The sequence below is a fragment of the Pleurodeles waltl genome, chromosome 5, assembly GCF_031143425.1.
Source record: "Pleurodeles waltl isolate 20211129_DDA chromosome 5, aPleWal1.hap1.20221129, whole genome shotgun sequence".
Lineage (NCBI taxonomy): Eukaryota > Metazoa > Chordata > Amphibia > Caudata > Salamandridae > Pleurodeles > Pleurodeles waltl.
The window spans coordinates 1,862,236,139-1,862,261,056 of NC_090444.1; the positions used below are offsets into that span (position 1 = coordinate 1,862,236,139).

The following is a 24,918-nucleotide window of genomic DNA, read 5'->3' on the forward strand; positions in this document are numbered from 1 at the left end:
ACTCGCACCCCTTACCATGGAAACCATAACTCACACCCCCTGCCATGCAAACCATAACTCACACCCTTGGCCATGCAAACCATAACTCGCACCCCTTACCATGCAAACCATAGCTCACAACCCTTACTATGCAAACCATTACTTGCACCCCCTGCCATGCAAACCATAACTCGCACCTTACATGCAAACCATTAATTGCACCCCCTGCCATGCAAACCATTACTTGCACACCCTGCCATACAAACCATAACTCGCACCCCGCCATGCAAACCATTACTTGCACTGCTGCAATGCAAACCATAACTCGCACCCCGCCATGCAAACCATAACTCGCACCCCACCATTCAAACCATAACTCGCACCCCGCCATTCAAACCATAACTCGCATCCCCTGCCATGCAATCCATAAGTCGCACCCCTGGCCATGCAAACCATAACTCGTACCCCTGGCCATGCAAACCATAACTCGCACTCCTTACCTTGCAAACCATAACTTCCACCCCTTACCATGCAAACCATAACTTCCACCCCTTACTATGCAAACCATAACTTCCACCCCTTACCATGCAAACCATAACTTCCACCCCGCCATGCAAACCATAACTTGCACCCCCTGCCATGCAAATCATAACTTGCACCCCCTGCCATGCAAATCATAACTCGCACCCTCTGCCATGCAAACCATAACTCGCACCCCTTGCCATGCAAACCATAATTCGCACCCTCTGCCATGCAAACCATAGCTCGCATTTCTGGCCATGCAAACCATAACTCACAAACCGCCATGCAAACCATAACTCGCACCCCACCATGCAAACCACATACTTGCACTGCTGTAATGCAAACCATAAATCGCACCCGCCATGCAAACCATTACTTGCACTGCTGCCTTGCAAACCCTAACTCACACCCCCTTCCATGCAAACCATAACTCGCATCCCCTGCCATGCAAACCATAAGTCGCACCTTAGATGCAAACCATTAATTGCACCCCCTACCATGCAAACCATTACTTGCACACCCTGCCACACAAACCATAACTCGCACCCCGCCATGCAAACCATTACTTGCACTGCTGCAATGCAAACCATAACTCGCACCCCGCCATGTAAACCATAACTCGCACCCTGCCATTCAAACCATAACTCGCATCCCCTGCCATGCAAACCATAAGTCGCACCCCTGGCCATGCAAACCATAACTCGTACCCCTGGCCATGCAAACCATAACTCGCACTCCTTACCTTGCAAACCATAACTTCCACCCATTACCATGCAAACCATAACTTCCACCCCTTACTATGCAAACCATAACTTCCACCCCTTACCATGCAAACCATAACTTCCACCCCACCATGCAAACCATAACTTGCACCCCCTGCCATGCAAATCATAACTCGCACCCCCTGCCATGCAAACCATAACTCGCACCCCTTGCCATGCAAACCATAACTCGCACCCTTTGCCATGCAAACCATAACTCGCACCCTCTGCCATGCAAACCATAGCTCGCATTTCTGGCCATGCAAACCATAACTCGCATACCGCCATGCAAACCATAACTCGCACCCCACCATGCAAACCACATACTTGCACTGCTGTAATGCAAACCATAAATCGCACCCGCCATGCAAACCATTACTTGCACTGCTGCCATGCAAACCCTAACTCACACCCCCTTCCATGCAAACCATAACTCGCATCCCCTGCCATGCAAACCATAAGTCGCACCCCTGGCCATGCAAACCATAACTCGTATACCCCTGGCCATGCAAACCATAACTCGCACTCCTTACCTTGCAAACCATAACTCGCACCCAACCATGCAAACCATAACTCACACCTCCTGCCATGCAAACCATAACTTCCACCCCTTACCATGCAAACCATAACTTCCACCACGCCATGCAAACCATAACTTGCACCTCCTGCCATGCAAATCATAACTCGCACCCCCTGCCATGCAAACCATAACTCGCACCCACCATGCAAACCATTACTTGCACTGCTGCCATGCAAACCCTAACTCGCACCCCCTGGCCATGCAAACCATAACTCGCACCCCTGGCCATGCAAACCATAACTTGCACCCCTTACCTTGCAAACCATAACTTGCACCCCTTACCTTGCAAACCATAACTCGCACCCCGCCATGCAAACCATAACTTGCACCCCCTGCCATGCAAACCATAACTCCGACCCCTGGCCATGCAAACCATAACTCGCACCCCCTGCCATGCAAACCATAACTCGCACCCCTTGCCATGCAAACCATAACTCGCACCCCTTGCCATGCAAACCATAACTCGCACCCCCTGCCATGCAAACCATAACTCGCACCCCCTGCCATGCAGACCATAACTCGCACCCCTTGCCATGCAAACCATAACTCGCACCCCCTGCCATGCAAACCATAACTTGCACCCCCTGCCATGCAAACCATAACTTGCACCCCCTGCCATGCAAACCATAACTTGCACTGCCCTTGATGCCATCAACGAAACAGGTTGAAGGGGACTTTCTCTTGGAAAGGTGCACTCAGCTCCTGTGATTTATGCAGTCAACATAACTCAGGGTTCTTTCCTAACTGTCCTGTCGGGGCGATTGGCCCCATATCTACTCAGAACCACATTATTAGGGGAGCATTTCAATTGTGTAGTGGACCCACAACTAAACCGCTCAAATCCACCACTCTGTGATTTGAAGTCTCCATGACTTACATGTGCTCCTGGATAAGTTCCTCAGCACCCCTGACATACACAGCTTAGTACTTGACGTAGAATATCTAGCTCACACAATTTCAGATCACAACCCTGTTTTACTCCCCCTGAAATGGGGGCGTATTAAAGTGTGTATTCCCACCTGGAAATTGAAACCTGAATCCCTGGAGGACCCACGGTATCTAGAAGCAGTGAGAACACATATAGAACATTATTTCACAGAGAACACTGGCATGACTGGTCACCCCCTGGTGTAATGGGACGCCTTTCAGACAGTCATTAGGGGGAGATATCTTGCAGAATCAGTGGGGGTGAGACGCATATTGCTTAGGGCAGTCTCAGCAGCTGAGACGTCACTGAGGCCAGAAGGAAAATGGAGACTGGGATGCCCAGAATTGCAAAATAGATTACTGATGGCTAAGGAGGCTCTAGTGGGCCAACTAGAAAGGCTCCGCTGCTTTGATTATAAAGGATATATGACTCTGACTCATGCGGAACGGGACAAGATGTGGTCCTTATTAGCCTGATTAGTGGCCCCGACCACGAGGGGCTCCATAATAGTAGAAATTCTAACTGAGGGGGCACAAAGACTCTACAGGCTGGGCAACATTATCAAGCACTTTATGAGCTACTGTGCCCGAGTACCATCCACCATGACTCAAGAAGCAATTCACAAATTTTTAGCCCCATGACCCCTACCAACTCTTGCACAAGAAGAAGCTGAAGCTTTGAGGGTGAGATTTCCATTCAGGAAATACTTGGTGCTATTAAGAGTCTGGTGTGTGGTAAGACACCTGGGACAAATGGTTTTCCAGTTGAGTTCTACGCAGCGTACTTAGACACACTGGCTCCCAAGCTGGTGGTTCTATATAAGGTTGCTAAAGAGGAGGGGGTACTACCAACTACCACCAGGGAAGCCCTAGTGGTGCAGTTTTTAAAACCAGGGAAAACAGCGACTGACAATGGTGTTTATAGACCTCTGTCAATGCTTAACTTGGACTATAAGATCTTGGCCATATGGCTCCTTCCATATATGCCCAGCGTAGTCCACTTGGATCAAGCCAGGTTTATACCAAGCCGCAACACGGCAATAAACATCCGCCGATTGCCAGCAATGTTGGATGACAAATCTGGAGCAGCTATATTGGCGGTGGATTTAGAAAAGGCATTTGATAGTCTTGAGTGCAAATTCCTCTGCGCTGTTCTGACCAAAATGGGAATAGGCGAGGACTACATAACCTGGGTCTGTTTATTATATAATGCCCCCATGGCTAGGGTACACACAGGCCGGACAATATCAGGAAGTTACACCGTAGAGAGAGGGACAAGACAAGGCTGCCCCTTGACACCCCTTATTGTTTGAACTGACTGTGGAACCCCAGGCGAGTCTGGCTAGAGGAGGGCGCCGGTACCAGGGAATACGAATAGATGACCTGTATCACCTTATATGCTGATGACCTGGGGATATTTTTATGCAAAATGCAGCAAGACCTAGGGGGAGCCAGAGCCATGCTGGCAGACGTCGGTACCCTGTCAGGACTGAAGGTTAATTGGCAGAAGACTTGCCTTTTCCCCTTGAAGGAGCACAAGAACCCATCGGCAGACCTTGGGGCTCTGATATGGAAACCAAATTGCCTGTTGTATTTGGGACCTAAAATCTATCATGATAAGCAGGACATATTAGACAGTAACATGGGACAGGCAATCCGAACCATGAGATCTGCCATGATCCTTTGGCGGATGTTCCCCTTCTCGTTGATGGGGAGGGTTGCCATACTAAAAATCATAGTCTTGCCACGCTGCCTATATTTTTTCACGGTGCTCCCCATATAGCTGCCCCATCCAATTTTCAGAGAACTGGATTCCCTAATACTAACATTCCTCTGAGGAATGGACCGGAGACTGGTAGCTCTGACTTAATTACAGTGTCAATTGGCGGGTGGTGGGCTTCCGGTACCAGAGTTTGAATCTTACTATTTGGCGGAACAACTTCATTGGTATGCCCAGTGGCTAGCGAGTAGGCAAGACCAGAATAGGACAAGGTGCCCCTCTACCCCCTCCCTGGAGAGATCACTGGAAGTGCTACTAAGAGTAGATCAGACACTAAATGGTGACACAACAGAATTCTGAGTTTTCTGTAGCGGCTCGACCAGATGCCTGCAGAAAATGAAGACTCGCACTCCGTACTCACCGAAGTCCCCTCTGACATTTTTACGGACACTACCCCATGGGATGACTGGGAGGGGGTGGCCATGTGTGACAAAACTGGGAGATCTGTTTCGAGCAGGGACCCTACTCCTGTTCGAGGATTTATGAGCAGAATTTGACCTACCATGTGGGCATTTCCTGCTCCATAGAGCTGTAACAGCGGCCTTCTGTAACCATTGGAAGTCAGGCCCTACTGAACCACAGATACACGCTGCTGGCCAGTATCTAGCCTTGTCCTCAGGCACGTTCAAGGCATTTGCTTGCCTCCACAGGACAGTAAGGGGGGGACACGACCCAACTGTTAGAAACGTTAAGGATCAAGTGGGAAGAAGATAAAGGCACCCCTGCCAAGGAATGGACACTCATCCTGGAAAGGATCCCAAATTCATCTCAAAATGCTAGGTGTAAACACAGCAACTTTTTCATCTTATATAGGTCTTACCTGACCCTGGGGCAAATTGACAGCCATTTCCACACAAAGGGGAGTTCCTGCCCGTGCTGCGGAACTAAAGGGGCTGAGATAAAGCACATACTGTGGGACTGCCCCCATTTACAAACATATTGGGGGGAGGTGACCCTAGTGGTGGCCCAGGTTATTGACAAGGAGCTCCCCTGTACTCTGGGACACTGCTTATTGAGATGGTTCCCCCACACTCAAAACAAAAGTTACCAGCAGATTTAAGGACTTGGCGTATGTCCTGGCCAAGAGGGAATTAACCCGAAGTTGGAAGGTGCCATGCGAACCCCGCATTGGAGTCTGGCACTGAGACGGGCTGGATACAAGGGGGCAGTACTACTTATAGAAGCCGGAGGGGACTTAGGCCCTTCGATGACGCAAGAGCCTAGGAAGCCCTACTAGACACTCTGAAGGAACCAGATGAGAACTTCCAGAGGCCTTCACCCACACAGTGACAGACCCCCCCAATAGGTTAGGACTCTGACAAACCAGACCTCACAGAGCCACTGCGCAAAGGAATACACCCGGGCCCCGGACCCGTAGAATGATCCCCCCACAAACTGCACTAAACCTCAGATAACACCCCTTAACACTACAACTTAACTATACCCAAACGGAGAATCCCTCTTTGAAAAATCTATGGTAATGGCTCAGATGAGGGGAGGCAGAGGGTAGAGGTACAGGGGTTGGATTTTGGAATACTGAGAATGTTCTTATCTTGATAGGACAAGAGTTAACAACTTGAGACACTGGCAATATTGTGTCTGTACTTTGCAAAACCTCCAATAAAATGTTTTTGAAAAAAGACCAGAGTCTGTGGCCACAGTTACCCTGCGAGAGTGGACTCTCGGTGTCTGCTGCCTTCTGAAGCTCTGTGGCCTCAAGTCTGTTACTGTGGCAGGATTTGCAATGCTGGGTAATTGGAGCAAACACGCCCGACATACAAGCATGTATGGGATTGGTATGATGTGGCTCCTCTTTTTCCCACGTTTGCCCTTGCCCCACAGGCACCCGGGCGGGGGTGGAGGTGCTGCCACCAGCTTCTGACCAATCCCTTGACAATAGGAATTCAGGTTCACAGCACTTTTGAAATACAATATGGGCAAGAGGACTGGTTCACAGGCTTCTACATCAGGGCAACCACCTTAATCCAATGTGTAGTAATGTCAGACACAGGGTGTAAGTTAAAAAAACACTTGTATCCTTTTACGACTGGACTTGGGCTCCTTTAGATATAATCACACTCTTCCGATCCCGCTGATTTCTAGAGCCAGTAATCTGCTGTGAAGCTTCTTTTGGGGTCCAGATATTGAAGTTTAAGGGGGGGCCGTCTTTATCTTGAGCTGTGGGATGTCCCAGCACGCTTCCGGAGTGAAGGGACTGTACCACCGACCGGGGAAAAACGTTGTTTACACCCCCGACAACAGAGTTTAGTGGTTTAGTTCGACAATGATGTCAGGCTGAGAATAAAATAACCTGCACCAGTTTGGGGGAAGAAGCTCAAACCCCTATTGCTATGTTGACCTGTGACTGCTGAGCCCGGCTGCCCCCGCCGGAGAGGTCTAAAAATGTGCAGGAGCATCAGGGTAGAACAGGCGAGGGGCTGTCCCCAGAACCACTCTGATTACAGGAGCATCACATTGGAACCTGTCCAAACCCTTAATTTTTGTGTGGAGGAAGAGGTTATACACTACCGGGTCACACTTAGCATTATTATACCTGTAATTACTGGGATTTCCGGGACCGGCTTTGGGTGGTGGAGAGGGAGGCGGGTACTTGTACGTGCCTGTTTTATTTTAATGTTTTTTTTTTTTCCTGTGATATGTTTTGTGTATCCTTCCGGGCCATATTGGCCGGGTCAGCTTGGTAAAACTCAATAAAATCTGTTTACAAAAAAAAACATTGCAAGAAGGATGGGGTGCATGAAGTGAGCAGACCCTGCCTCTCGCAACCTAGAGCCCGCGACAGTGACATCTCTCCCTGGCTGTCTAACATTCTGAAAGGACTCATAACCACCTCAAGCGCCTCGCTGCACAGAGCGCCAGGAAGCAGGGGTAAGCCGCAAGCCCAGGGGCACCACCCTCCAGTGAGACGCACCCACATGCCAAGCATGACCCACATATCGCCTATGGAGCCATTCACCACTGAAAGTCCCCCTCTCTGCTCAGGGACCCAGATAGAAGGTGTGGGTGGGAAGGTTGAACTTATATGTCACAGCTTTGGGGTAAACGAGGACCTTAATACCCCACCTGGCAGCATCTTATATATACAAACTGTCTCATGTGCTTCCATAAGAGGAGCCCGCACACCTATGTCACAATGGTCGCAGCTCTGAAGACACATTTTGAGCCAATGTCAAATCCTGATTATGATAGGCTTATTTTCCTCCATGCTATCAGGAACCAGAAAAATCACTAAATACACTCCATATGAGACTAAAACAAAAGTAGCAAACATGTTTGTGAATGAAACAGAATAACTATACACACAAATATTCCAATGGTGCGCAGCCATCGACTAGGAGAACATCTACTCCAAGAACCTGGTAGATCAATCCAGACAACTTGTCTAGTCACACAGAACTGACCTATTGACAAAGGCAAGTCGTGACAATCGCCCTGATGGCCATGCAATTATTGGGAGGAAATGGGGGGGAGGGGGTCAAACTTTAATCGTGGAAGTATTGTTGGACTTAAAGGGCATCATAAACATGAGTGACACCATTTTGGATTTTGCAGCAACTACGGAAGAACTCTGTGCACACCTGAGGAGAGGTTTACAAAGGCTGTGTAAAAGTGGCCTAACGTTGCACAAGGGAATATGTACTTTCATGCAAAATAGGATTCGCTTTTTCGACTACCAATTCTCAGTGGAGGGAATTGCCCCAGACCCCAGCAAGGCTGAAGCATCAAAACATGCTTTGTTATCAGTCTAAGGAGTAAGAAGAATGCTGGTTATCACTCTCTCTGAAGTGAGAACAAGGCTTATTATCAGTCTCTGAGGAGTGAGAAGAAGGCTTGTTATCAGTCTCTGAGGATTGAGAAGTAGGCTTTTTATCAGCCTCTGAGGAGTGAGAAGAAGGCTTGTTATCAGTCTCCGAGGAGTGAGAAGAAGGCTGGTTATCAGTCTCCGAGGAGTGAGAAGAAGGCTGGTTATCAGTCTCCGAGGAGTGAGAAGAAGGCTTGTTATCAGTCTCTGAGGAGTGAGAAAAAGGCTGGTTATCTGTCTCTGAGGAGTGAGAAGAAGGCTGGTTATCTGTCTCTGAGGAGTGAGAAGAAGGCTGGTTATCAGTCTCTGAGGAGTGAGAAGAAGGCTGTTATCTGTCTCTGAGGAGTGAGAAGAAGGCTGGTTATCTGTCTCTGAGGAGTGAGAATGAGGCTAGCTATCAGTGTCTGAGGAGTGAGAAGAAGGCTTGTACCAGTCTCTGAGGAGTGAGAAGAAGGCTGGTTATCAGTCTCTGAGGAGTGAGAAGAAGGCTTGTTACCAGTCTCTGAGGAGTGAGAAGAAGGCTGGTTATCAGTCTCTGAGGAGTGAGAAGAAGGCTGGTTATCTGTCTCTGAGGAGTGAGAAGAAGGCTGGTTATCAGTCTCTGAGGAGTGAGAAGAAGGCTTGTTACCAGTCTCTGAGGAGTGAGAATAAGGCTTGTTATCAGCCTCTGAGGAGTGAGAAGAAGGCTTGTTATCAGTCTCCGAGGAGTGAGAAGAAGGCTGGTTATCAGTCTCCGAGGAGTGAGAAGAAGGCTGGTTATCAGTCTCCGAGGAGTGAGAAGAAGGCTTGTTATCAGTCTCTGAGGAGTGAGAAAAAGGCTGGTTATCTGTCTCTGAGGAGTGAGAAGAAGGCTGGTTATCAGTCTCTGAGGAGTGAGAAGAAGGCTGGTTATCAGTCTCTGAGGAGTGAGAAGAAGGCTGTTATCTGTCTCTGAGGAGTGAGAAGAAGGCTGGTTATCTGTCTCTGAGGAGTGAGAATGAGGCTAGCTATCAGTGTCTGAGGAGTGAGAAGAAGGCTTGTTACCAGTCTCTGAGGAGTGAGAATAAGGCTGGTTATCAGTCTCCGAGGAGTGAGAAGAAGGCTGGTTATCAGTGTCTGAGGAGTGAGAAGAAGGCTGGTTATCAGTCTCTGAGGAGTGAGAAGAAGGCTTGTTATCAGTCTCTGAGGAGTGAGGAGAAGGCTTGTTATCAGTCTGTGAGGAGTGAGAACAAGGCTTGTCATTGGGCTCTGAGGAGCGAGAACGAGGCTGGTTATCAGTCTCTGAGGAGTGAGAAGAAAAAATGTTTTTCAGCTTTCATTGAAATTCTTCCCTGATTCATGGGAATCTGTGACATCAGCAATTGATTGTGGCTCAGTTTGTCCCAAAAAAACATTTTTTTTAAATGCCACTGACCTGTGTGATCTTTTCCTCAGAAATATTTAATACCGCTTATTGGATTAAGGCTGGAAGTGTTTGACAGTTCCTCTTTCTCTACTTCATTTGAAAATTGATTATTTATTAAAAAGACTTGACCGAGCAATAGTTCCTTTTAATAAGGCTGCATTGAAGGTTTTTGTACCAGAGCAATTCATAGCCTGTGTCAAAGGTGACCTATCAGTCTAGGAACAGAGTAGGTGGTTCTGCTGTTTAGCTTTGGCTGGATTGAAGGAATATATTTTGATAGTTTTGGTGCTGTCAGGAAGGTCCTTGGAGTGCTCAGGTTACAGGCATCCCACTACTTTTGTCATTCATACATTTATCTTTGATAGTCTACTTTAAAAGAGTCCAGTCTGCTGAGATACATTGCTTTTCGGAAATTGAAGCTCCACAAGACTGAGGATTTGTGATTTCCCAATCTAATTTTTATCTCCCAGTTGCTTCCTGTGAGATCCCTGATACACTTTAGGAGTTGGAGTTGTCCGTATAATCCATCACAAATATCAGAAACTTTACACTTGCGTACCTGAGGACGGTGGGGTAGAGCTCAGCGGTGTACAGCAAGACAGAAGTGAAGGAGGCTTCGGAGAAACCTTTTCCTATGATGGCGATTGTTGTTCGCAATGGGCCTAGAGCTGGAGTCAGTAGAAAACAGAGACAGAAAACACAAGAATTAGGAAGATGTTGGTCACAAACGTGTTGAGTTATAATTACAAAGCTCACTCTTGAATGGGAGCCTGGGGCCTGATTTTGAGTTTGGTGAACGGGTTACTCAATCGCAAACGTGGCGGATAGGCCGTCTGTGTTATCACAAGTACCATAGGCTATAACACGCTTGTATTAAGGTGGGCGGGCTACCTATCATGTTTGTGCTGGAGCAACCTGTCCATCAAACTCTTGCCCAAAATGTTCATATATGTTGAGAGAAGACCAGTGTAACAAAATGGGAATGGAGAGCAGTTACTACTGCCCTTAAAACTTATTCTCAGCACTCGAAGATGGTTGAATACTACACATACTTTCCTTATCCTTGTTCACATTTAAAGAATGTCTTTTCACGCTGGCCTAGGCAAATGGGATTGATCCTGTGGCTCTGGGTTCCACAACCACAAGAGATAATCTGATCTTCAGGGTTCCTTTTTAAATTAACTCTACAGTCCTGAAGAAGTCCCAGTTCCTCAAGAGACAATAACGTATTTTGATTGTATGTATTGTGGTGAAACCCCAAATAAATGTGTCTTGAAGTGAAGAAACTGAAGAATGATCATGTATTGCGTGCAGTCTAGTATGCCAGGATTGGTAGGGATGCTGTAAAGGGTCAACCCACAGAATTCTAATATATATTTCGATATATATATATATATATATATATATATATATATATATATATATATATATATATATATATATATATATATATATATTACCTAGTGGTGGTCACCACGAGGTAGTTATAGTTAGGACCTAGTGTCTCTAGAAAAAGTGTTTTTTATTTTGCTAATAACTTTGGCACAATTTGATACATCTTCACAAACATTTCCCCCAAAATATGACGCTCACTTTAACGTCTGGTCCGGAAGTTTTGGGGGTGATCCGTCAAGCGGGGTCCGGGAAAAAGCGGGGTCCCAAAACGCTTTTTCCCCATGCATTTTACCATGGGGATTTTGAACAGCGATAGCACCCGAACCACTGGACAGAATTACACCAAATTTGGCAGAAAGGTAGCTCTTGATTCAGAAAGAGCCCTTTTTGTTTGGTGTAAATCCATACAGTAGTTTTTGAGAAATTAAAGGAAATCCAAATTTGTAAATATAGGGATGCGAAGACTCCGTGGACCCTCCCGATCTCATGCTGAGATCTGATTGGCTGCAAACACTTCAACAAGTAAGTGTTGGCTGCAATGTTGGACTCGGCTTCAATAGAGTCCCTGAAAAAAAAGTTACAAAAGAAAAAGAGCCAGTGTCGGGAGATGCTGACCCCTTAGCTCTGGTGCTGGGATCCGCCGAAATAAAAAAAATAAAAAAGCGTGGGCCCCCACGCTTTTAGTGAAGCCCCCAGGTGGGCTGGGTGCCGGGGGCATTATAATTTTGAATGATAGGGCCACACTGCAGCCCTGGGGACCACCACCTCCCTGGCGCTTCAAGTAAAGAGAATGTGGAGGGGCCGGGCAGGACCACCACCTCCCTGGGGCTTTGAACAGTTGTAACCGGGTGGCCACCTGGCCCCTCCCTGCAGTCCTGTGGACAGCCACCTCCCTGGGGATTTTACCAAATTTAACGTGGGGGGGTGCCCGACCCCCCCCCACACAGCCCTGGGGACCACCACCTCACCAGGGCTTTAAATAAATCTAACAGGGGCTGCCTGACCCCACCCACTGCAGTTCTGGAAAGTGACACCTCCCTGGGGCTTTAAATAAATCTAATGGGGGGTGCCCACACTCCCCCCGCAGCCCTGGGGACTGCCACGTCCCCAGGGCTTTTACAAATCTAACACGGGGGATGCCCAGCCCCCCCAAAGCGCTGGGGACTGCCACTTCCCTGTGGCTTTAAATAAATCTAACGGTGGCTGCCCGGCCCTACTGCATCCCCAGGGACCGCCATCTCCCAGGGACTAATTTTAAAACAAATAGGTGGTCCGTTTAGGGCCCCCTGGCCCCCAGAGACCACCACCTCCCCGGGGCCATTCTAGTTGTAGGGGGACTGCATGGCCCCCCTCAAGGAGCCACTGATGACCCTGGGGACAGCTCCTGCTATGATCTGGAGTGCCCACCCGTGGAACATAACTGTTTGCTGTGGCTTGGTGGGACCTGACATCTCCCACCAAGTCACAGCAAACACTCCGCTCGGATGAAATGAGAGCTGTCATACAGCTCACCCTCACTGTGAGTGGAGGTTTCCTCTATTTCCCTGCCCGCAGAGGTGCAGGCAGGAGAACAGACGAAACTGATCTCACAGAGAGCCCCTCTCTGTGACAGCAATGGCGACTCCCACAGGAGGTAGGGAGCTGGCCGGGCCCCCCTCCCCCAAAAACAAATTAATAATTAGGCATGGGAATGGGGTTCCTCCCTCCCCCCAAAAATAAATATTAATGTCAGCCCTCGGGGGAAGGGGGCCAAGATTGGCCTGGGGAGGGGGCTGCATAGTAGAAGTACGACCCCGGTGACATGGTCCCTGGGGTCAAAATTGGTTGGGAGAGGGGGATATGCAGACCTACTGCCAATTACAGCTGGTGGTTGTAGCGGTTGGCCACAGGGCCTGGCCACAGGCGTACAGCTGTAGGCTGTGTGCAGTGGTGGTTGGATTAATGTATAGTGATGAAAATTACTTTACGTTAAAAAAAATGTAGAAATTCACTGTAAAAGGGGACGTTATAGTTAGGAAATATAATTTAAAAAAACATAGAAATTGACTTTAAAAAACAAAGGTCACAGCGACGTTATAGTTAGGTTCACATTTTAAAAGTGTCAAACCATAGAAATTCACCAGTTATAGTTAGAGTTTTGTAAATCATGCCCTAAGGTAACTATAACTCGCACTCTCGCCATGCACTGCTAATTACTCCACAAATTACGGCACTCATGACATCTTCAATAACATCATTGATAATATCAATGTAATATTTGCAGTAACATTTTTGATGAAAAAACTGTGCATGACGTAGGCACGAGTTATAGTTAATTTAGGACACGAGTTACAGTTACTTGAGATAACTCTAACTATAAAAGGTACATTTCTATGGTCTGGTACGTTTAAAATCTGACGGTTGGTTTTTCAAAATAAAAATATATATATATATATATATATATATAAATTTCAAAAAGTATTCACTGCACTCCACGAGGTATCAATGGTGCTAATTTAATCCAAATAACAACCACCAACGCGTTTCAACTCCCTCAGGAGTCTTGTTCACTGTGAACAAGACTCCTGAGGGAGTTGAAACGCGTTGGTGGTTGTTATCTGGATTAAATTTGCACCATTGATACCTCGTGGAGTGCAGTGAATACTTTTTGAAATTTATATTTTTACGAGACTGGTCCTCTCCGTCACTGGCACCGACAGTGGAGTGCACCGCCCAACAACTTTTAGACCATATTTGCTCGAGGATATATATATATATATATATATATATATATATATATATATATATATATATATATATAAACACGCGATTGTAAGTGTGTAGTAGTGTCAGTACTTTTTCATACCATCCCCTTGTGTACTGCTCATGGGTACCTAAAACATCATAAAAGACATCAACATTGCTGGTTATATTACATACGTTGTGACCGGTAACAACATACTTAACTTCACTGAAGTTAAATTATATGTGGCTTGACCTGGAGATAAAATCTGCAGAACCACTGATTGTTGCTTTAATCTTTTGTAGACATGAAGTGGTTTAGAATGACTGACTTGGACAAGGCCTCATTACAGCATTTGTTATACAGAGAACGTGGGCCTCTCTAACCTTGATGTGACACTTAACACGTCACAGTCTTCTTGCCATTTGTAATATTATGTGTGTGAGATCACGAGCATGGCATGAGGGGAGGTATTGTTTTGCAGCTCATCATAAGATGTAGATTTAAAGAGTTTTGAGGTTTTGATTCTAATCATAATTACCCTTCTGATGTATTTTGGTGAATTGTCTAATTATTTTAATATTGGGAAATTACTCAACCCCTTTCCTTACCATTGTCTGACAGAATATTTTAGTGGATGCCCTGCTTGTTGTTCTCCACCACTGGATCTCAAATAGATTCACACACTTGAATCATTCCCTCTCATCACAATGAGAATCCCAAAGTACCACTGAAGTAGAAGTACTGAGGAATTGCATTGAAAACCCAGTATTGTGCAATGTTGCTTCAGTAGCACAATCACCTCAATAAAAACGATCCACACACCAGCCAATGAGGGGAGACTGCACTGAGCTCCCTCTCCAGAGGCTTCTGTACCTTACCTTTCTACTGTATGCCCTGTGGAAGAGGGTCTTTCCCAGAGAATTTCATTTCTCGGACTTTGCTCCATTTGTATAGCATTTCTAAAAACAAAAAATGGATTGTTTGCAGATGACCCACATCCTGTTGCTATCTATTGCCTCTGTCCTCTCCAGAAACTGAAGGAGTGCAAAATGAGTCTGACTTTTCAGGAGAGTGCTGAATGTCAACGAAGATCAGCTATCATCTGAGGAGGAATCAACCTACAGCCCTTGTCATGTAAGAAACCTATGAAATGGTCTCTGGATGGGAAGAAAGTGCATCACAAATAACTTTCTGTGGAAAATCTACTTTAGAAAAGTCCCTCCATCTCAGTAAAGACTTAAAGAAGTCCAACAGGAATCCAGATAGATTGCACAAGTTGTCCTTCAAGCTGCACACAAGAGAAGTACCTCAAAACCATCATTGATGTCACTATCAACGACGACCACAGGACCGCCATCATTTGTCCTTGCATCATTGCTACCAGCCTTCTAGACAGAGGACCAGCATCCAGCATCAACAACGTTGTCTGCAATGTGACCAAATCAATGACGACAACCCCATTGTTGATAAACAGTTGCTATCAGCACTCAATAATGGCACCACTGTTGATTGCAACAAGGAGAAAATAGTCAGGCACCAGAAAAATGGGCTTTGGGGTCTGCAGACACTTTCCCAAGCACAGTTACCTGCAAAATTCCTGCACACTGAAGGGGAATTACAGAATGAGTGGCTTTTTGAAACAGCCATGAGCTCAACCCAACTTAATGTCAAGTGTCCAGATGATAATGATGAAGAAAACAAGTGCCATGGTGATCGTCATGAAGGACGCTGATACCACCAATAGGGGGAAGACTATCATGGGAGTTATTGCCATGCAAATTATGACAGTACGATGAATATTACAGGGACAGTCACTACCAATAGCTACCAGTAGAGTGTCTTTTGATCTGATTGACAACTTTCATCAGCTGATGCAAGGCTATTGTAACAGATTTCTTCCAATACCATCTCACGCAGAGGGTGCACCTCTACCACCACCTCTTTTGAAGGAGACTTTTAATTGCACATCCCTTACCCTATAATAGTCCCCGACTATCAGACTAAATCCACATACAAAAAGTGGGCAAAAAAAAAGAGTGGGCAGTTGTATTCTTCTAAGTTCCCCAACAGTACAGGTGGGTGTTGATTTGGCTAGCTCCAGCAGTGCCCTTCAAATGAGATAACTTAAGGCAGAGATTGAGGGGAGGCATGTCCTAGTATAGTGGGTGCTGGAAGGCTCCGAAATATGCCTTTTAAGTGCGTATGCCCAGAACATCGATGACCAGGAGTTTTTAGTCAACTGCTAGTGTGACTCTTCAAGAGGAACCAACTCCCACCCATGATATTGGTGGTCACATGCCTAGATGGAACGGTTGAATTGACACAATCAGCCATTAATAAGCTGCTTTATGCACATTTAGCGATTGTATAGGGAACCAGAGACATGGTCCTTCAAGCAACTATGTGAATTTGTGGATTGGTAGAAACCCTTAAACTGAGGAGAGTGCAGATGTCTGAGCTGGAGGCTGAACTGCATGGTGAGGAGCTGCTTGAAGCTATTGCAAGTATGCTGCCATGTAATGCCTGGGTCCTGATTGCCTGCCGCCTGAATCTTATCAAACATATGCTGGACATTTGGCTCCTAGGTTACTAGAGAAACTTGGTAAGCCAAGAGGGTTGGCATATTGCCACCATCCTTGAGGGAAGCTGTCATAACTATGGTACCCGACCCTGTCTCAATGATGAATGTGAAGATACTATGTTAGGCTCTGCCTACATGCCTGCAAAGGCCGGTGACACACCTGATCAGCCCAGACCAGTGCTGATTTACTCCAGGGAGGGGATCTCATATCAATATGAGGACACTTTCTCATGCACGTGACCCAAGGAGAAGCGATGGAAGAAGTCCTAGTGGTGCTGGACATTGCAAAATACTTTGATACCCTTAATTGGAACTATCTGTGGATAGTGCTTGGAAGAATGTGGTTTGAAGCACAGTTAATGGGTGAAACCTCAGTGCACAAAGCCTATAACCTATAACTATGGTAGCCAAACCCTGTGGCTACATGCCTGCAAAGGGTAGTGACACATTTAGGGGGTTATTCTAACTTTGGAGGAGTGTTAATCCGTCCCAAAAGTGACAGTAAAGTGGCGGATATACCACCAGAGGTATTACGAGTTCCATAGGATATAATGGACTCATAATACGGCTGGTGGTAAATCCGTCACTTTTCCGTCACTTTTGGGACGGATTAACACCTCCTCCAAAGTTAGAATAACCCCCTTAGTCTCAAATTAATCTGAGGAGGCTTTCTCTTGTTATACAGGTGACCCAAAGAAAGGCAATGGAAGAAGCCCCAGTGGCACTGGACATTGAAAAGGACTTTGATACACTTAATTGGGATTATCTGTGGAAGGTGCTCTAGTAAAATGTCTGTGCACAAAACCGGCTGCACAGGTGCCCACTAGGGGAATGGTATCGGAAAAGTGGGTTTTATAGAGGGGTACAAGACAGGGCTGCCCCCTGTCACCCTTACTGTTTGTCTTGGTAATGGAGCCATTGGCCTCAGACCTTAGGTGTGTGCTGGTGCATTGGGGAATGCGAGTGGGAAATGGTATGCATATTGTGTCAATGTATGCAGATGACACTCTTGCATCCTTGAGGCACCCAGGAGTGTCAGTTCCGATCCTCTAACAGGTACTAGAGAGGCCGGCAAGAGAAGTAGATTTAGGTGGTCATTATGAACATGGCGGTAAATACCGCACCACCTGCGGTGGCGGAAACTACTACCAACAGGCTAATGAAGCATATGAAAAACAAGTAGCGGTCCATCCGCACACCGCCATCTTTGTAGTTCCGACGAGGACGGAGGAGGCCGCCCACAGGCCGGTGGAAAGGACCTACCCACCCACCAAATAATGAAACACCAGACCGCCAGCAGTTCCAGGGTGGGAAACACCGCCGCGCAAAGTGTGGCGGAAAACAACAACATAAAAGGAAACACTCATTGGAGGCACACAGAAAACGCTGACGCAGACATGGAGAGAGATAATGCCAGTGCTGCTCTTTGCGATATTCCTCCAGGACCGTGACCGAAGACGACAACGGTAAGTACCGTTGCCTAGTACACATGGGAAGAAAGGGCACAGTTACACATCCAACCTGCAACGCAATCCCAACACCACCCACCATTCCAAGCCAAACATACCATAACCAAATGCACTTACCAGACACAAGCCAACAAAGACCTGCACCACAGTACTCACATGTGTACACCACAACCCCACAGTGAAACGCTGAACAACATCACTACATTGTGCCAACAGCACTACTTGGCACTCAAATTTATTGCACAGTAAGAACTGTAATGTCCAAATAAGGCCATTGGCCAGTCCTTTCTGAAATCATAGAAGGGCCAATATAGGCCGAACTTGACTCCCACATGTGCAAAAGGTACTCCAATCGAAAGGGGCATCAATGGGGACGAGGAACCCCGCAACCGCCAAGAACAACCTCCACACCGGACTTTTCGCCATCGCCAATTGGATGACAGCAAGCCACCTCAAGCTGAACTCAGAAAAAAATGAGATCATCATCTTCGGACCCAGCAAGTCAGCATGGGATGACTCCTGGTGGCCAGCCACCCTGGGGCCACCCCCAACACCCACCACCCATGCACGCAATCTCTGCTTCATACTAGACTCTTCACTTTCCATGACCCAGCAAGTCAATGCCATCTCGTCGTCATGCTTTAACACCCGTTGTATGCTCCACAAGACCTTCAGGTGGATTCCCGTGGAAACCAGAAGAACAGTCACCCACGCCCTCGTTAGCAGCAGACTGGACTACGGCAACATCCTCTACTCAGGATCATCGGCCAAGCTCCAGAAAAAACTCCAGAGCATCCAGAACGCCTCAGCACGTCTCATCCTCAACCTCCCTCACCACAAACACATCTCCGCCCACCTCAGAGCCCCACACTGGCTACCCGTCAACAAAAGGATCGTCTTCAAAATCCTAATCGATGCTCACAAAGCTCTTCACAACACTGGTCCGGCCTACCTCAACGATCGATTTAACTTATACATCCCGACACGCCAGCTCCGCTCCTCCGACCTCGCCCTAGCAACAGTACCTCGCATTCACTGTACCATGACAGGTGGCAGATCCTTCTCCCACTTCCCCTCCAAAACCTGGAACTCCCTCCCCACCAACCTACGCAAGACCGAGGACCTCCTGACCTTCAGGAAGCGCCTCAAGACCTGGCTTTTCAAGCAGTAGCACCCCCCCACCCCAGCGCCTTGGGACCCTACCGGATGAGTAGCGTGCTCAACAAATTTATTGATTGATTGATTGATTGAATGGGGCAGCAAGGCACCTCAGGGAAAAGGGGCAGTGGGTGGCGGTGGTGGGGCTTACATCTGGAAGGGGGGCTTGGGCTTGGGAGGTGGAGGGGGTTTGGGCTTGCCATTGGAAGGAGGGGGAGTGGGCTTGGACGGGGGTGGTGGCAGAGGGACCTGGCAACACAGGGCCTCTTCCTCCCTGGGGAACGGGCTTGGGAATGGGAAGGGTGGACTGGGGCGGGCTTGGATGAGGAAGGAGTGGACTGGGCAAGGACATGGGCACGTTTAGGGACAAGACGGGGTGGGCTAGTGGGTTCCAACAGGTCAACACGGGAGAGGAAAAGCTTCTTAGGTGCGGTTGGAGGGGATTTGGAGGCAGGTCTGGGAGTGGAGGTTGAGGGAGTGCTCGTATCAGGTGTAGGTGTGCCGGACGTGGATGCAGGTGCCTGTAAAGTATGCTTATGTGTGGTGGAAGTGTGTGGTGTGGATGTCTGCAAATGTCTGAGTGTTTTGGGAGGAGGGGGGGTGGACACAGTGGGAGAAGACAGGCTGCCACTGTGCATGGATGTTGACTGGGTGTCTGCAGGTCTGGTGAGTGTGCTGCAAGTGTGTGTCAATATAGTTGTGGTGGGTGCAAGTGTGGTGTCTGGGGTGCATGTCTGGATGTCAGATGTTGTGGTGACTACATGATTGGGGGCAGCAGCAGTGAATGAGGGTGCAGTGCGTGTGGGTGTGCATGGTGAGGTGACAGACAGGGAGAAGTGAATGTTGTGTGTGCTTTTGTATGTTGGGTGTGTGCCTGCCTGTGGTGGGAAGTGTGGTGCTTGTTTTTTTCAGTGTGCTTCTTGTGTGTTGATCTGTGTGCATGGCTGTCTGTATGTGTGCTTGGGATGGGTGAAGGGAGTGGGAAGGCGTAGAGGTGGTGGGATGGGGGACGGAAAGACCAGGGACACTGGCTGCTGTCATAGAGGAGGAAAGAGCCTGATAAGATCTCTGTAGGCCAGATATGGCACTGTGAATGCCCTCCAGGTATGCATTGCATTGCTGCATCTGGAATGCTAGCCCCTGGATGGTATTCACAATGGTTGTCTGCCCTACAGAGATGGTTCTCAGGAGGTCAATAGCCTCCTCCGTGAGGGCAGCAGGGCTGACTGGGGCAGGGGATGAGGTGCCTGGGGGCAAAGGAGACGCCCACCCTCCTGGGAGAGCGGGCACTGGCAACTCGGTCGGGAGCAACTGCGAGGGCAGAGATGGTATGGGGGTGGCGGAAGATGGCAAAGAATGGGTGGGCCCAGTAGGGTCTGCCACCACCAGGGAGCTGCCATCGGAGGAGGTATCGGAGTCACTACCTCCAGCGGTAGTTGCCTCCCCGTGGTATTCCCCTTGCCCTCCAACCCACTGGTCCCCTTGGGGTCGCTCGACTCTGCCTCCTTGGAACCGTGGGCTGCTGCATCCCCACTCGCCGGTGCCTCAGCTCCCTTGCCAGATGATGCTAATGTACACAAAGGACACAAGAGCACAGGGGTGGGCAAACAAAACAAGGGAGAACTTTGTCAAATCCTGAATATATGTCCATTTTGCCTCACACATACTCCCATCCAGGTCACGCACATACACTCAGCACAGACAACATACATAATGACTGTGCCCCTGACTAGTGGTCATGACCCCAGAATACACCACATAACCCTCAGGGAACACAAACCTGATACACAGTGTGGAGTACACCGAGAGACCATGCCCAGCCAATACACTTACAAGTCCATAAGGCCACAGCGAGTACCAGATGACAGAAAGGGGACCCCTCATAGGCCTATAGACTGCCCAAACTAGCCCTTACACCATCCCAAGGACTTGGAGGTGCAAGACTGCAGGGACATGCTTGTCCAAGTGCCTGGCACTACAATGCATACATACTACAGCACCAACATACATCCATCAAAGCAGTATCACAACAGTGTTGGTACTCACCCCCTTGTGGCTGCTGTGTTGCCTTCAAGGGCCCATCTAAATCCGTATAGGCCACCTCTAGAATGCAGGCCATTAGGGAGTGTCAGAGTCCGACGGGCACCCCTTCCTCGTTGGGAGGCCTTCCCCAGCCGGGCCTCTCCGGTCTTCCTGGCCCAGCGCCTCAGGTCCTCCCACCGCTTCCTGCAGTGGGTGCTCTGCCGGTTGTAGACCGCAAGGGTCTGCACCTCCTTGGCAATGGCTTGCCACAGGCCTTTCTTTTGATGGGCCCTGACCTGCATGGCACACTCAGGGCAAATAAACAGACGTCAGTATGTGTGCACCGAATATAAATGCCATGTTGTTCCATATGGAACAGCCATTGTTGACAGGCATGTTTTCAACTCACAGGTAGAACGTGCCAGACAATCTACGACTGGGCAGTCACACATTGGACACACATGCATACAGGTATTCGCCACAATCACACACATCTCAGCATGACAGATGCCAACTCACCTGCTCCTCTGGTCGCCCATACAACTTTGCATACATGGGTAGGACCCCATCCACCAGCTTCTCCAGCTCCTCTGCGGTGAAGGCCGGGCCCGTTCCCCTGTAATCCGTACCATCTCAGGGACCAGAGTCAGGACACAGCAGCACACGCAGTGGAGTACTACCCTTCACGGGAATCAGGAGTCAAGGGTCTGACAAAATGGCATAGGTACCGCAGCGGTGTGCTCCATCACCACCGGCGGCGATCATGATTGGCCCAGGTTCCACATTGACAACCATGTAATCCAATGATCAGGTGCACAGCGGTGAACATCGCCTTCCGCCATGACGACTAACACCAGCGGAATAAAGTCACTTCCACTCTATCATACCTGGATGGCAGGAGGCTGCCATTTTGGTAACACCACGTCACCATAGCCTGGCCAGGCCCTCATCCAGGGCCCAAATCTCTCTCCCCTTCGTCGCTTGCTGACATGATTCTGTAATCCTCACATGTACCCATCTTTGGAAGTGTGCCAACACTGTGATGCTATTATGACAGAGTGAACTCAGCACACATTTGCCTGACGGTGTACCTCATATTTTCCATTTGTGTGTGTTACCTACGTGTCGCACATTTGAAAATACAGTGACATCATGGGATGCAAGTGTAAGTTGACACTCAGAATGTTTTTTTTCCTCCCCCCATAGGTACAGACCCATATGGCGAGGGAGGGCCCCATCTGTACACAGACCGCTGGTAGATCTGGAAACTGTGGAGGAATGTCACATCATTATTACCTACAGACTCAATAGAGCTACAATCCATAACCTCTGTGCATTAATGGATCCTGTTCTGAAACCGGCAAATCGAAATCAGCATGCCATCCCTACAACTGTGCAAGTGCTATCTGTGCTCAATTTTTCGACTACGGGCTCATTTCAGGGGACAGTGGGCATGGGGGCTGGGATCTCACAGCCAATGTTCAGCCTCATCCTGTCCAAATTCCTGGATGCCTACGTTCAACACTTGCAAACATATGTCCAGTTTCCCCAAAGAGCTGCACTTCCTGCCATCAAATCTGGATTCTATGCCTTCGCTAATATCTCCCATGTGATAGGTGCAATTGATGGAACCCACATAGCTCTCATACCCCCAAGAGTGAATGAACAGGTGTATCGGAATAGTAAGAACTATCACTCCGTGAATGTAAAATAGGTGTGTACTGCTGATCAGTACATATCACATGTCAATACCAGGTTCCCAGGATCAATCCATGATTAATTTGTCCTGAGAAACAGCAGTGTGCCACACATGATGGAACAACTGCAACTACAAGGGGACAGAGGATGGCTCATAGGTGAGTGTGTATGACACTTGGTCAGTACATAGCTGACAGGCAGGCAGTATGCAAGTAAAGGCAGTTTGTTAAAGTCCTCTTTCACCTGCTTTTGAAGGTGATTCTGGCACCTGACACCTGTGAGGAATCCCAGGACAGATGCAGAGAGGAATTATAATGAGGCCCATGGACGTACTAGGAGGGTGATTGAGTACACTATAGGTCACCTGAAGGCTATATTTCATTGCCTCCATCTCTCTGGGAGATCCCTGTGCTATGTCCCTGACAAGGTGTGTAAGATAGTGGTGGCCTGCTGCATGCTGCACAACTTGGCTGTGAGGAAAGCTATCCCACTTCTGGAAGAGGATGATGCTGTCCAACCAGCCCTGCCACCTCAGAGAGGGGATGAGAGTGATGGTGAAGAAGAGGGGGAAGACAACAACTCCCGGACCCAGCTAATCCACCTATACTTCCAGTGACTCTAAGGTACTGCTCAGTGATGCTGATGTATTTACTGCATAGTTTCAGTCTGACTCATGTGATAAGTAATGTGGTGTCTATTGTCAGTGACAATGCTAACTGATGACTGAAGTGGCATGTGCCAGGAATCCCAAAATTGTGTACAGTGTGACATACTACAGACACTACAGTCCATTGGATCCCCTCCTGCAATAAAGGTATGATTATGATAATAACTGTCTAAAGCATACACACTCACAATTCATATCTCATATTGACGAGGGACATACTATTTGAGTGCAAAGGTGTATTTATTGAATGGCAAAATATACATTAGTGTTGGGACAGTGAAAGGGAGTGGGCACATGGTGAATAACATACTCAGGTACATATGCTCAGCTGTTTGTAGCACTGGGTTTTGGTCCATGTGTCCATTGGAAGATGATGTAATGGCAGTGGCATGTCAACAAGGCAGCTCAGTGCACACAAAGGAGACAGTTCAGGGCAGAGTCACTTCCTGGCGCTGGGCTTGTTCTTGGCTGGTGTTTCAGTGGCATATCTGGGTCTGAGGGCACGTTTGCGAAGGTGCAGCTGGGCTGCAGGGCTTGGGGTGCTGGTTTCCTATGTGTCCTCTGGCAGTGCCACAAGTCCAGTAGCTGCTGCAGAACTAGATGGCAGGGCAGTGTCCTGGCTAGTGGTCAGGACTAGCAGGTGTGTGGAGGTTTCAGACTGGCTGTGGTACTGGTGCTGCGGCACCCCTGCAACGGAGGTCATGGTTGCACTGAGCTGTTTCCATTGCTCCATGGCCTCCTGGTGGTGTGCTATCTGCAGCCTCTGATTCTGCTCCAAGGTGGACAGGATCTGGCCAATCCTGTCCTGGGTATGGTGGTATGCTCCTAGGACCTCAGATATTACCTCCTGGGCTGCTGCATCCATCCTTTGGCCACCCCCCTGGGCCACTGATGCCCTCCCACTGGCTCTAGCCCCCTGTGACTGTGTCCCCTGCACAGGTCTGGCAGTCCCACTTGGAATGGGCCCTTCATCATCCTGCCTGTTGGTGGGTGGAGACTCTGGCCTCTGTACATGTGGGCCGCCAGTCCGTGGCCCGGAGACACTGGTGTGGGGTTGTTTGGCCAGAGCTGATAATGGTGGCTGGGTGGTAGGGGTGTCAGTGGTATCCTGGGTGGGGCTGCTGGAGGGTGACAGTCCAGGACTGTGTGATGGGCCAGGGAGTTCCTCTATTTCAAGACACCCCTCTGCACTCTCCTGAGTGGGGCCTCTGTCTTCAGGTGGGTCGCTGGCACTCCTTGACATCTCCGTCCAGGTGGCATGGGTGGTGGTGCCTGTGTGTGAGGGATTAGACAGGTAGGTGTCAGGTACTTTATCAGCAATTTCAGCACTGCTCTGCACTATCTGATGGTTATATTCCCCTGCTGTGGCATGCAAGGTCCCTTCGTGTACATTTAGTTGCATTTTATGTGGGGGTGGAGGTGCATTGTGGGTGCTGTAGTGCCACTG

At 48.4% G+C, this 24,918-nt stretch overlaps 1 protein-coding gene across 1 annotated transcript in view; it reads right to left on the reverse strand.

Annotated features, from left to right (window-relative positions):
• The window catches only part of LOC138296891 (solute carrier family 22 member 7-like), a 297,169-nt gene that overhangs the window by 60,977 nt on the left and 211,274 nt on the right, over positions 1 to 24,918 (reverse strand). The window contains exon 9 of the mRNA XM_069236387.1: positions 10,316 to 10,424. Within this exon, the coding sequence (XP_069092488.1) occupies positions 10,316 to 10,424 (109 nt within the window). The remainder of the gene's footprint in view (positions 1 to 10,315; positions 10,425 to 24,918) is intronic.